Source organism: Sceloporus undulatus, chromosome 6, assembly GCF_019175285.1.
Source record: "Sceloporus undulatus isolate JIND9_A2432 ecotype Alabama chromosome 6, SceUnd_v1.1, whole genome shotgun sequence".
Lineage (NCBI taxonomy): Eukaryota > Metazoa > Chordata > Lepidosauria > Squamata > Phrynosomatidae > Sceloporus > Sceloporus undulatus.
In genome coordinates this window covers 160159933-160174974 of record NC_056527.1, presented here as the reverse complement: position 1 = coordinate 160174974, position 15042 = coordinate 160159933, and the positions used below count along the sequence as shown (strand labels likewise).

The following is a 15042-nucleotide window of genomic DNA, read 5'->3' as shown; positions in this document are numbered from 1 at the left end:
GACTTACACTCCCTCTTCTGTTTGCTTATACACATAAGCCAAGATGTCTGCAGCTCTGCCAGTCCCCTCACAGACCACCACTGGCACAGGAGGATTTTCTTGTAGGTATTCCAAAACAGTAAGGATAACATTGGGTCCACCTTCAAATATGAGTGCCACCACAGGGACGCCCTGGCCAATTCCTACACAAAACAAGTTGTGCGAGTTCAATAGCAAGTTAAATTGCTGAGCTAAGCACAATTTAAATACAGTTAATCATACACAAGATCTTAAGTGTGGCTTATGCATGTTGAAGATGTAATTAAATTGCAGCCAACTAAGTCAGCATAAACACAAGAAAACATGTAAACATGTAAAAACTTTATACAGCTCACAGCTAGAACCTCTATGGAACACATAAAGCACTGTAAAAGACTTCTGTTTGCCAACTGGTAGTCAAAACAAAATTCACTTTATACTAATGGCACTTTAAAACTGATCTTCTGTGAAGAAACAGATTAGCAGAGAAAGGTCAGGGTCAGTGTCTCCCTTCCAGTATTCAGATGCAAATTAAAGGAATAATATGTCCAAAATCTATCTCTAATGAGAAAGAGACTCCTGGAAACATGAGAGAAGAATATACAGTATCTTGTCAGTTCATATAACCTAAATACTATTTCTTTTTAAAAGCTAGACATCTGAAAGATCATCTACTTCCTTTCTCTGGGTGTCTCTACTTTTGGATTTTTTGTCTTGGGTTCCTAAGACTTTCCAGCACCATATAACATGTTAGGTCTTGGACTATACCATTGATGGCTAAATAGAGGGTTTCTTCTTAATTATCAACAATTCTGTAAAACCTGGGGAGGTGAGGGGACCCAGCATAGCTGTCTGGGGTATAAAGATGGTGAGGGCACCAGATCTCATCTGATCTTAAGTCCAAAACGCTGCAGAAGTAATTCAGTTTTTAAAAATCTTTTATTTTAAAAATATACATAAAAGGATTAAGTTACAAACCCAATAACAAGATCAACCCAAGAACAGTCTGTAAACAGATTACAAGGCTCAAACAAACTTATCTTTCCTCTAAAACATCCCACCAGAGGTATACATGGTAGGGAATTATGTGACCTGCAGTTTTGTGAGGCATTTCACCTTCTGTCAGAGAGCTCTGGCACCACAATAAATTACAGTTCCCAGGATTCCCTAGCACTGAGCCAGGGCAATTAAAGCAGTCTCAAACCGGGTTATTTCTGCAGTGTGTTTTGGACCTAAGATTATTTTTGCAGTGTGTTTTGGACTCTTAGAAGCTAAGCTAAGCTAGTGAGCACTTAGATGGGAGAAAGCCAACAAATATCAGGTGCTGGAGACTATATTTTAGAGGAAGGACCTGGCAAAAATTACTGCTGAGTATTCTTTGCCTAAGAAAACCCTACGAAATTCATGGGGTTGCTGTAAGTTGACAGCCCACTTGTAGGCGCATGCACACACACACAGAGCTTTCTAAATGGGGAAGCTTACCATTCCAGTTTCATTTCTCAATTACACACGTCAGGAAAGGTTTTACCACTTCAACATGCATTCCCCATCTTAAAGCTTTTCCCACCCTACAAAATAAAAAGTCGAAAGGCCACATAATTTATGAATCCTAGCTCATACATACTTGCATGGATCCTTTGCAAGTTGATTGTTTTTTCCAGTTCTCGTCTCAGCTTTACTTCTGCTCCATATTTGCCAACTGTTCCATCATCCACAAGTATGAAATGGGAATGAAGATTATTCAAGACATTTAGTTTACTTAAAGGATTCAGAAGGGTTTGATATGGAGCAACCACCTAAACATAAATCAAAACAAAATACCCTATTCAGATTGATATAAATCAGAATTATTTTTCAAAATCACCTGGAAGCTTGTATTTGACCCATGAACTGTTTTCAACCAGCTCTAAACCTCTGAATCAGTCTTGCAAAATAAATAAATAAATTCTAATAAAAGCATGTGAATTTTCAGTTAAGACCTCAAGTAAGTAAGACACAGCAATGAAAATAATTTCCAACAAATGGGAATAATTTTTTAAAATTATGGTTCTTTTTATTTTAAAGTATTATTTTGGATATTCTGGTATAGTTATATCCAGTTTTAAGACAGGCAACTAGTATCACCTATGAGAGTACATCCCTTCCAACTATAAGCTCCAACTACAACTATCTAATTTGGATTTCAACTCCCCAAAGATGAAGCTATCATGAGAATATTGATGCATTTCTTATCGAAAATTGGAAATGTACTATTTAATTTAATTTAATTATTTCTTTTGAGTAGCTCTTGGGACGGCCCCAGTTGTAAGTTAAAACCATCACAAAACCCGATGAAAATTTTTTTAATTCAAGATGTTTGGAGATTTAAAAAAAAGAAACTGTAGAGATTATACTTTTTTTTCCAGAAAGGCATAAATGATTTTCAAGAATTGATATGTTTTTAATTTCAAAGATATTGAATCATAAGAAAAAATTATATTTTACCAAAGTTTCTCTCTGACCATAATACAATTTCATTGATGTTAAATAGAAAGAGATCATTCCACTGCAAATGAATCAGTGGGATTCTGAAAGAGCTTTTCAAAAATAATTTAAATAAAATAATTAAATTGAATGTAGTGTGGGATGCACATAAGGCCTTAATGAGATGCTTCTTTATTGAACAAAATGCTAATTTTAGGAGGAAGAAACAAGAATATATACAGAACATCTCTGGCCAAACTTACATCTCTCCCAACAAGGTCATTTCTGTTTTCAATCACTCCCCATGGAGCTATTCCAAGAGTGCAAATCTTTCGAGATGATCGAGAGGCATGTTCCTTAAGAGCATCACCAACATGTTTTGCCACTCCTGTTTAGGAACAAGAAATATCATTTTGTTACTAAAATTATGTCCTATATGTACAGCATTATCGAGCACAATTAGCTGGCCTGGATTTGATGTATGGTTTTAATCTGTATTTTGAAATGTTTTTATTGAAGTTTTATTTATATATTACAATTTTTATCCTGAATTTTGTATTTGATATTGCAATTTTTACCTGTACACCGCTATGATCAACATGGAATAGCGGTATAGCGGTTTATAAATAAAACTTATTATTATTATTATTATTATTATTATTATTATTATTATTATTATGCCACAAAAATGAGCAGTCAAGTTGAGACAACATAGTCAACTACTGCTCCAGTGGTGGCGAACCTATGGCACATGTACCAGAGGTGGCACTCAGAGCCCTCTCTATGGGCATGTGTGCCGTCACCCCAGCATAGAGTTTGCCAGAGTTTGTTACTGGAAAGTCAGAGGGACGCAGCACTTCGTGATAAATAAGTGGGTTTGAGGTTGCAGTTTGGGCACTCTGTCTCTAAAAGGTTCACCATCATGTCTATCCTGATGAAATTGAGTATCAAATTCATCAGGATACCAAAGTTCAGAAACGCAGGCTCAGAAGTAAAAACTCAGAAAGCTATGTTAAAAAAACTACAGATCCAATCTGGTGGCTTTCATTGTCAGAACTGACCAGTCTACATTACAAACACATAATTAAACTACACACAGTTCAAATTTCAGGTGGGATTAATTCTTATTTGTTAAAATTAATAAACCCATTTCTCTTTCTCACATTGCCTCTTTCTAAGTTGTTATAGCCAGACACTTTCTTATAAGTGACTTTGAGCAAATTTGTCTACTTTCCTGGCTTATCTGTCTGAGCTCACAGTTCTAAAATATTTCTAAAACTTACCATCACTACCACATCACTACATTATGGCAGGACAAAAGCATATATAACAGTGAAGAAGAAGAATCCTCTTACTACCCATCTAATTATCATTAGTCTCACCTCCCTGAGTTGGGAATTCAATAACCTGTACACTGTAAGGCACAACAAACCCTGTTTTACATTCCCTCCAACTGAGTCTCTTTTGGTGATGAAACACAGGACCAGCCCAAATTAATTATTTAGTGTGTACAACAAATAAAGCACAGTTTCATCATTATTTCTGATCTGGGCCAATATGTCACCACTATTACCTTGCTATCTTAAAAACAGAAAAGCATTTAAATTATCTGCAGAAGAGTACGGTTATACAATCTCCTTCTGAACACTTTGTTCTAGGCTGAATTTCCTTTAGAAGATGCTGCAAACATTTGTTTAGTAATTTTCCTATCACTTAGAATCACACGGCTGAAAGAAACTACAAAGACTATCCAGTCCTATCCCTTGCCACGCAGGATCACAGAATTCCATTGCTTCCTGTTTTATCCCCACTATAAATTATACACCAGTGTTTTCTCTTTCGATGCTTGAAAATATGTAACCCTAATATGTTATCTCTAGGAATACCTAGGTCCTCCAGGTATGGTCAACTTTAACCAGAAATCACACTGAAGGACCTAGAGATTCCTAGAAAGAACACTCCACTAGGCATTTGTAGTTCCTCCAGTGCAATTCTATGGTCAATGTCTGGCAGATATTGACCACTGTGTTGCACTGGAGAACTTAAGAGATTCCTAGAAAGGTGTTCTCTCAGGTAAAACATAGTGTTTTTGTTATTTGTGGTTTTTCCACATTCATGGGGGTTTGTGCCCCTAACCCCAGCGAATGTGAAGGAACAAGTGTGTCATACAGCTTCAGCTTCTTTTGAAGAAGCCCCTCCTAGAGTTCAAAAGGAAATTCATTTCATTATACAACATAATGGAAACATTAGGTAATGTCCTTAGTAAGAAATATACCAGAATTCTCTGCTAAATAGTTTACAATCAGTGGTCCCCAAACTGTGCCCTTTAAGAGATTTTGGACTTGAGCTTCCAGAAGACTCACCATGTTGGCCAATAGTCTGGGATTCTGGGAGCTGAAGTCCAAAATCCCTTAAAGAGCACAGTTTGGGGACCACTGGTTTACACTGTGCATTAGCTCATAATAAAGCAGAACAGTATCTGCACAATTTAAAAGACTGAACACTGGTATTGGTAACACTGGAAGTCATCTAAAAACAATGAGCAAGTCCAAAGCTGAACTTCCACTGGAGGAATGGCCTAATCCAGCAGAACTGGATGGGAGTGAACTATCTCTCTTCCCCGCTTTAGCTTCTCACAAGGCTGCCAAACCAACTCTGGTATCTAGTAATCCCTCCAGAGATGTTTTTGGGTGGCACAGAATACTTAAAAGGAAAAGGGAAAAAATTGCCTTGTGACTTTCAGTGCAACATTGGATGTAGCTCCATGCAATACATTTGAATCAAACTTTGATATATCACTAAAATAACAATGTCCAGGTTGAAAACAAATGTGTTATAGATTTAAAAGCTTTGAATTTGCAAATAATCCTCAAGGAGAGAAATGTAATCGCTAATTTAAGACTAAAAATGTATAGGAGGATTCACCTGTATTCACTCCTCCAGTTATAATCCAGGCTCCTGTTGTCACTGCAGCTTTAATAAGTCCTTTACCAAGTAACTGTTTGATTCGTGGATGAAGCTCAAACTTCTGCATTCCTCCATGAACAGAAACAACAAGTTTGGGCAATTCCATCTGCCATTCTTTAAGCATCAGTTGTAGGATGGCTTCAGGCTTGGTGTCATAAGACAATCGTACATACTAAGAAGAAGAAGTTAGAGAGAACTAACGTTTTTAAACAATAATTCAGTCAGGAAAATACAGTATATCCCACATATCAAAAAAAAATCCAATTTATATCTACTATAAATACACATTTTCAATACTGATTCTGAACCTACTATAATTTCTAATGAGAATTTGGGGCAGCCATAGGATTTTGAATGACACAATGACTTTTTCACACTGGTCATGTGTTACACATTTCATTTTATCTGTGTTCCAGACACTGATGATCCAGTATGTACTTAAGATGAAATCAGTACTTAGCGCTCCTGCTGGAATTACAAGAGACGTATTTATGGAATACATACATTGCAAAGAAAGCACCCATGCCCAATTCAGAGGTCACTGTTACCAGGATCCTGTTGTGTGTTACCTGTTTTCTCTCCAACTTCCTGGTTTTCAATAGTTATATTTTGCTGTGATGTCCTAATCAGAGGCAGTCCGTGATTACCAATAGCCATAGGTCACCCCAACTATAATTAGAAATCCACTGCATACTTCTTTTTTTAATTCTAGTATGAAGACAAACTATTATTAACAGCAATCACAGATTGCCTAATTTGGATATTACAGAAAATTATGGTTACCAGAAGCCAGAAAGCAGGCTAGGAAATAGGTGCTTTCAAGGAGAGAGCAGTACATAAGTCCATAGTACATTTCAAAATCTTGGAAAAGTTACTTTTCCACATTCTGTATATTCCAACAGTCAAACTAAGGTTTGGGTATGCTATCTAAAATGAATTATTGCCCACCAATTCCTTTTTCCTACAACAAAAAATGGAAACAAAGTTATCTGACAGAAAACCTAGCACATCAAATCACTACTGAAAAATATAATTTATCACTGAGATTAAAAAGTGCTGAGCATGGGTGAGGTTTCATTTAATCCAGTGAGCTAAGGAACAGATGCCCACATCACAACAAACACTAACTGATCTCATATAACCTTCTAATAAGCAGTTTTAGAAAGGACATTTCCTTCAATTATACAAAATTATCAATGTCAATAAAAAACAAAAACAAAAAACCCTGACATACTTTTCAATAGTGAATTTAAATATTCCACACTTCTTAATTAGGATAGATATTAAAGCACATTTATGAAATGAAAATAAAAATGATCTGAGCAGAGGTATTCTGTATAATAAAATGCTTCATGTCTTCGGTCTGGAGTAACCAAAGTCAGACATACGAAATCTTGGCCTCAATTCCAACTCTTTCTCTGTGTCCTATAACCTTCATGTTTAAAGACACATACTTCCATTTTCATCTTCATTTCAGTATTTAATATGAATTTTATTCCAAAAGCACTCCTCAGCTGTGCTGTTAGCTGACAAATGGCTCCCTTGATACGTACCTTAGCTCGGTAGGAATGAGAACCTCCTTGAAAGTTAATGATACCATAAGCATCTGTTGAACTCTGCTCGGTATGTTTTTCTACTGACCATTCTTCTATTTCTTGATTAAAATTTTCACCCAGTTTCACATCTGAATATTTCATTGCAAGACTTGCAGTAAAGCAAGCATGTTGCCGGACCAAGCGACCACAGCAACACCTGTAGATAATTATCACAATTCAGGAAATAAGGAAGACGCACAGTGATAACAGCACAAGCCTCAGCTCATTCTCATATTACTGGAAATACATAATTGAATTATGAAAATAATGGCTATCTTCTGACAAGATCTTTCAATCAGCTAAAAAAAATGGTAGAGTAACCGCAGTCCCATACTGTGATGGAGTCTGACATTATAGTAGTTCTTGCTTCAACTGCCACATAAAGGAAAGTCAGATGACACATATACAGAGATCATGTGGAGAGCGATTGTGCCTAAGGTCTAGAATGCTGTAATGGGGGCAAACGGATGGGGTTAACACATTTTTTAACTATACATGACACTAAAGGTCTAATTAATTCCAATTTTCTTACTCACTTCATGCAAGCATCCACATGTTAATCAAATCTTCTCTAATATTTTCACCAACTTCCAAATTATATTGAAATATATTAGAGAACTCATTATCTTCTTTTTATGTAAGGTATCAATTAATTTAACTTTTAAAAAAAGACCTGTAATTGTTTCATTTGGAAAAACATCTACCTACCTGACAAGTTGCTGACAAATTTGACATCCTGGAAGGCATCTACAATTAAGAAAAACAAGAATATAACTTGGTATCTTATGGTCAAATGCAATAAATTATGTCCTTATTTGACTGATTGAGGCTACATCCTCACTACAGAAATAATCCACTTTGGCACTACTTTAACTGCCACAGTTCAATGCTATGGAATTCTGGGGACTGTATGTTGAGGCACCAGAGCTCTCTGACAGCAAAGGGGCTGTTAAAGTGGTATCAAACTGGATTATTTCTGCAGTGTGGATGCAGCTTGAGATAGATAAACATTTCACATTAATATTTTGAAATACGTTTTTTAACGTATGTGTTCAACCCAAGGACTTCTTTATGACACTGAAATAGTCCCTATGAAGGCTGTGTGTGCGTATGGGTGCAAGCAGATAAATTAATGCAAACATGCCAATGGGTTTCATGGTACACATGGGCAAAACAGAGAGAAAAAACTTAAACGGTTTTATTCTTGGAGAAGTGTTCCCAAATTAACCATTCCCAATTTATCTCATTCATGTTTGAAATTTTTCCAGGTATATCAACCTGAGCATAGCAAAATCTTTTCAGAATCTAATGACTTCAAATAAAGCATATTTCACAAACTAAAGCAACTGCTGACTGCCTTCTGTTCAACTGCAACAAACCTTTGAAAATAAAATGGGGAGGAAGAGTTGTGAGCTGTCCTTGAGTTTTTCCATCACAATGGATAAGTCTGTATTTGGGAAGAACAGCTGCAGAAATAACTGATAAATTCTGGGTAAAAGTGAATATTTTCACCCCTCTGCAGACTCTAAAAACTGTCTTCAGACCTCTACGTATTCCCCACCCCATTTTACTGCTCCCATAGCATCCCTATTGCCCCACATCCCAGCTCTTCTGTTTGCACAAGCTACCTCACTAACCCCCCACAATCCTTCCAGACCTCTAGCCTACATCTCAGTCCTATCCAACCTTCAGAAAACGGGTTGGGAGGTGTAAGGGCTCTTTACTGGCCAAAAGGGTCCAGGAAATCCCATTTCTACTGTTGGTGCTGCAAACTATTTGCTCAGAAGAAAGAAATGCAGTATCCCTTTGATTTTTACCTGTGAGGGTCCTTTGAACTTGGTATAATGTACACACATTCCCGTTTGGTGAAAGTATTTTCTATCCAAGATTTCTGGGACTGCAAAATAAGATATTTTCAGAGTCATAAAAAAAGTCAGTACTACAGATGTCATTACAGCACTGCAAAGAGTTATTTCTCCTGGGATCAATCATTCATATTTTACAATAACTTGCTTATGAAACCTTTCATTCCTCCTTCACCCTCAAGAAAACTTCCAAGTATACAAATACGGCATCTATTATATTGGCCTTTACTCCCTTCTTGTGGCTGTTTACTCTAAGGTAACTGGATCTGATTTTCAACAAATTAATTTTAGACATTCACTTTTAAATAGCAGTTTGACCAGTTCACTGTGAAACAATGGATACCAGGTTTTAAGATTTAAAGGGTTAATTTGTTTCCTGTATCAGTGTATGAATATTCCTACAAAGATCTGAAGCCTTGTTTAATAGGGAAAACAACAATCAGTACTGTAGTTACAGTAATATGACTTAGTGCAATCAATAGAATTATACAGTTATATGCCTGTATTCTAATATTACCAACCTGCTTTCGAACACTATAAAATGCAAGTTTCATAATCTCTGCATTTCCTATACAGTGGTACCCCGGGTTACGAAATTAATTCGTTCCGCGGTTAATTTCGTAACCCGAAATACCTTCGTAAGCCGAATTCCCATAGGCGCTAATGGAAAAATAGCTCTCTGCTGCCCTCCGGTGGCGGAAAATAGCGCCGCGGTTTTTTTCGTAACCCGAAGAAACCTTCGTAAGCCGAAGCAATAAATCCCTATGGGATTTTTTCGTATCCCGAAAAATTCGTAACCCGGCGCATTCGTATCCCGGGGTACCACTGTACTTAACTTGCAAAAATAACCCATTTATAAATGAATATTAAGCATATGCTGAATTCACATTACATAAATAAAAACCACCTATTACACCAAACAAAATTAGTTATGTAAAGTTGAAGGCTTTCATGGCCGGCATCCATAGTTTTTTGTGGGTCTTTCGGGCTATGTGGCCATATCCTAGTAGAGTTTCTTTCTGATGTTTCGCCAGCATCTGTGGCTAGCATCTTCAGAGAGAGCTTTGCCTGGAAAAATTGGGTGTATATATACTGTGTGAGCCTGGGAATGCAGGGGTGATTTGCATGTGTATTGTTCTGTGTTGATGGCAGGTCTCAGGCTGGGAGGCTAATACAAACTCAGGCCAGAAAAGGGCAAGCAGTGTGTGTGTGTGTGTGTGCGTGTATCTTTGGAACAAAATATAAAAAGAATGTCCAATACAAGATAACATTCAACTATTTGAGCAAGCAGGGTCCAAAACATACTGCAGACATATCCCAGTTTAATACCACTTTAACTCTCCTGAATCAGTGCTAGGAAATCTTGAGAATTGTAGTTTATTGTGGCACCAGAACTCTCTGACAGAGAAGCAGTATATATATATATTTTTGGAAGAAAATATACAAATAATGTCCAATACAAGATAGCATTCAACTATTTGAGCAAGCAAGGTTTAGTTTATTGTGGCACCAGAGCTCTTTGACAGAGAAGGCTAAATGTCACACAAAACTACAGTTCCCTATCCTTGAGTCAGGGCAGTTTAAGCGGTCTCAAACTAGATTATTTCTGCAGTGTTTTGGACTTTCGAAGCATCTTACTGTGTTTAGTTACTGCATTTGGGATACATAATTAAGAAGAAAGAAGCGAAGTATTGGTGGAATTGGGCCTTTTTTCCTTCCCCACCCCACTCTCCAGGGCAACCCTTGGTGGCATCTAAATCCTGCTCCAGAGGGTTGAATTATCAGTTCTATTATTATTATTATTATTATTATTATTATTATTATTATTATGTTTAATTATATCCCACCTTCCTCCCAGTACAGGGACTCAAGGCGGCTAACAAATCTAAAACAGTCCAAGTTAAAACACTATATACAAGTTTTTAAAATGCAAGTTTAAAAAACAATTAAACAATTCAAACAATTCAAAACATTACATTATTAAAATTTAAAACTCTTTAAAGACAAAAACAAAACAGCATCCATGTCATGTGAAAGCCTGGTGGCATAAAAACGTCTTTACCTGCCACGGGAAGGACAGCAGGGATGGAGCCATCCTGGCCTCCCTAGGGAAGGAGTTCCAGAGCTTGGGAGCAGTCACTGAAAAGGCCCTTTCTCTTGTTCATACCAAACACATCTGAGAGGGTAGTGAAACAAAGAGACGGGCCTCTCCCAATGACCTCAATATTCTGGGGGGCTCATACAGGGAGATACGGTCCTTCAAATAGTCTGGACGCAAGCTGTATAGGGCTTTATAGGTCAAAACCAGGACTTTGAATTGTGCCCGGAAACGCACTGTTGCAACAAGGGAGTTGTATGCTCCCTATAGCCAGCTCCAGTTAACAGCCTGGCTGCAGCTCTTTGGATCAGAACCTTTCAAAGGCAGCCCCACATAAAGCACATGACAATAATCCAAATGGGATGTAACCAAGGCATGTACCACCGTGGCAATTCTAGCAGTGGCATCCAGCAGAAACAGATTGTTGGAGCCTGGTCAGAGGCTCATACAAATACCACTTAAGATTACAGGAAAACAAGTGGATGGCAGTCCATATTTTAAGTCATCTAAGCTTAGAATTTAGAAAAGTACTTTGAATTAATCCACCTCAGGGTGGATAACAATAGCCCTGAAAATCAAAGCCTCAAACTGAAGGCAAGCACTTAATGAATAGCTGCATAGCCAACAAGGTGTGGTGTGTGGGAAGATAAGTGCTGGATGTAAAAAATGGTAAGAGACAGAAAACAGCAGTGCATGTTTGTGTGTATGTGTCTTCAAGTCACCTGTCAACTTATGGTGTTCTCATGAATTTCATAGGGTTTTAAAAGGGAAGGAATACTCAACAATGCTTTTACCAGTTCCTTCCTCTGAAACACAGCCTACAGCAGCTGATATTCACTGTCCGACCCTGCTTAGCTTCCAAGATCAGACAAGATTTGGTGCCTTTAGGGTATTTGGACTATTCTGCAAATATTTGTCCAAAGGTTTATGCAATGCTACCCTGAATAGATTCTGTAACAGTTCTCATGCTTCTATTTGGACTCAGCTTCACAATTTCTCTCACAATAATCTAATACAAAAACAAAACACTAGCATGAATGTTGAGATGTATTTTGATCTAACCTATGGTATGTTTAGTTTCTTATTATTAAGGATCTTACTTTATTTCTTATTATTAAGGATCTTATTTTATTTCTCACATCAGTGATCAACATGATATACAGAAAGGTTCTGTATTTTATGTTCACAACACTTTACTCAGACACTTTCTTCTCTGTGAAGCTAACTAATGTCAGCTGCACAACCATCCCATCAACAGTGGACTAGATAAGGCTAGCACAGCCTAAAAGCAAATACCAGTCTGATAACACAAATTTGTGCTCTGCTTATAGGCCCTATGCTCCCCTTTATCCTTGAGAAACGGCACTGATTAACAGACATCCTTTTTTTGGTAACTGTGGAAAAGTTGATTCCTCTTCCACCAAACTTTCCCTAAAAGAACCCATGAGACATTTATTCATTCATTATTTTATTTATGAAGTATCTTACTACACATGATGTGAATTTTAACTTAAGGTTAACTATGTTTAACTAAAAAACATGCAGAAGTAGCTGTGTTGACCATTTAGTAAATTCAAACAAAAATCCACCAAACAGTGATACCTTTATTGGCCAACTGAAATGAATAATATACTTGTTGCAAGTAGAGATTTGAAAGCTTGCAACAAGTATATTGTGCATTTCGGTTGACCAATAAAGGTATCACTGTTTGGTGGATTTATGTTTAACTAAGATTGCAAAATATGTTTTTTTGTAACTTGTTATGTTCTCAGTTTTGATAGCAGGTGGCAGGTCACACTCTCAGCATCAGAAGAAGGCAAAGGCAAATCACATCTGAACAAATCTTGCCAAGAAAATGCTGTGATGAGTTCGTATTAGGGTTGCCATGAATTGGAAACAACTTAAGGGCACATAATAGCAACACAATTTCTTCTAATGTATCTCCAAACTACACTACAATGAGGCACCTTGCCATTTTGAGATGGAAGACAAACACGTAAATGCTAAATAAACCTCAGCATCTTACAGTACATATAATGTAAGAAAGAAAAGAACCATTTCAGTTCAGCTTCTACACTGAAAGTTCATACCAGCCTTCCAAAACAGTTAATCTGAGATGTCTAAAATTATACTCTATCAATCTATCATTCAGTATGAAATGCAAAACAAATCACCATATTAGACAATATACAAGATGTTCTATTTTTTTATCTCAAAAGAAAAATTAACACAAGTTAATTTGTTTAAAAAAACTTCTAAGAACTAAAGACCATGTACTTTACTTGTTTTCAGCTGTTCTATGCACCTTAAATTTATGCTATATTGAGCAATAAGATTTAAAACAATAAAACTAACAAGATTTTTTTTTTTTTTTATAAAATACCTGCTCAGGATACAATGTCCATCTTATCTTTTCTCTGCAGAAATCCATGCTGAACAACTAAGCAGTCTTCTTGGTGGATCAATCTTATACCACCAATTTTACTTTAATTTAAGGTTTTGCAGATGACAGGTTATAACAACACTCTGCCGCTAAAGTGCAGGATGAGATCAGGCCTTAAAATAATTTAACTTTTCTTTACAAGGACCATTCTATTATCACATTTAAATCAACTGAATAGTTCAAGGAGGTTTCTCTCTAAGGAAATATTCTATTCTCTAACTATAATACTAAAAATTTAAAAGCTGCTATAAAATAGTAAGGCATAGTGTTTTGGTATCAGTCCTTGGCTATTAATACACAACAGAAAATCTTAATTTTTATGAATTGTGAGGTAGTTGTCTGTTAAAAACCGTAACTGAAGATTCACTATGGATGGTTTATCTTCTGGAATCTCACTCAAACACCAGCGCAATGCAAAAACATGCAATGTCTGAGTGTTTGGTCCAAAAGCACTGAGGTGAGGCTACTCCTACATACTCATATCCCCCTTTACTTTCAGTAACACTCACATTTGAATAACCAATCTATCATGGACCACTCTACCACAGCTTACTACTAGGATGCTAAGGAATGAATCCATGCACGACTAAATGTCTCACATGGCAGTTTACTGAGATGACTGTTATTTCACTATTCAGTATCATGTAAATTGCTCAAGTGAAAATTTAGGGTGTCATACTTGATTCTCCATAAATTCAAAGATAAATTCTTGGAGATAGGGCCCAAACAAACAGGCCAAAATAAAGCTGCTTTGGGTCACTTTGGAGGTATGCTGCTTAAATGCGTCCTAAGAGGCCAGAAGCCATGCCAAAGCCACACTCCATTCCTAAGTACTCAACAGAAACATTACATTCCAATTATAAAATTTTGATACTTTACATACTACTCCATAGTCTTTATTCTATGAAGGCATGAGAATAACTTTTCAGTTTAACATAATGAAACTGGTATTGTAAGGGTGATTTTGATCAGCTTGATCAATTCTGGTAGTAGTACAGTATTTGCCTTGTGTCCTACTCAGAAGATCAACCACATCCTGAAGAGCTGAAACGTTAACAGGCCCTTTGCCCAGGGGCTTTCTTCTGTTTCTTTATCTGACCAGATAAGAACCTCATTTCTTAAGTAATAGGGATTATTCCATGGGATATACTGCATTTCTGTTGTCACTTCATAATTCCAAGTAGTGTTGGACAGCAGAAGTTGTTTCTGTACATTATTATACACCTGGCTGCATCCAAGCTGCAGAAATAATCCAGTTTGACACCACTTTAACTGCCATGGCTCAATGCTATGGAATTCTGGGAACTGTAGTTTTGTGAGATATCTAGCCTTCTCTGTCAAAGAGCTCTGATGCTACAACAAACTACAGTTCCCAGAATTCCATAACATCAAGCTATGGCAGTTAAAGTTGTAACAAATTGGATTATTTATGCAGTATGGATGCAGCCCTATTGTCAGGAATCTGTCAGATCCTGCCATGAAAATGGTTGATGTGTTATGCTGTTTGCTGATTTATTTGTTTGCTTTTTTATTAGTGTGTGTACTGCTATTGCTTATGCCTTATTGGTTTGTGAATGAATGGGGGGAAGCCTG

The 15042-nt window shown here is 36.9% G+C and overlaps 1 protein-coding gene across 1 annotated transcript in view; it reads right to left on the bottom strand.

Annotated features, from left to right (window-relative positions):
• Positions 1-15042, bottom strand: part of TRPM7 (transient receptor potential cation channel subfamily M member 7) — a 71300-nt gene that overhangs the window by 42193 nt on the left and 14065 nt on the right. The window contains 7 exon segments of the mRNA XM_042472217.1: positions 8-182; positions 1643-1814; positions 2745-2869; positions 5407-5620; positions 7002-7200; positions 7752-7790; positions 8861-8940. Of these exon segments, the coding sequence (XP_042328151.1) occupies positions 8-182; positions 1643-1814; positions 2745-2869; positions 5407-5620; positions 7002-7200; positions 7752-7790; positions 8861-8940 (1004 nt within the window).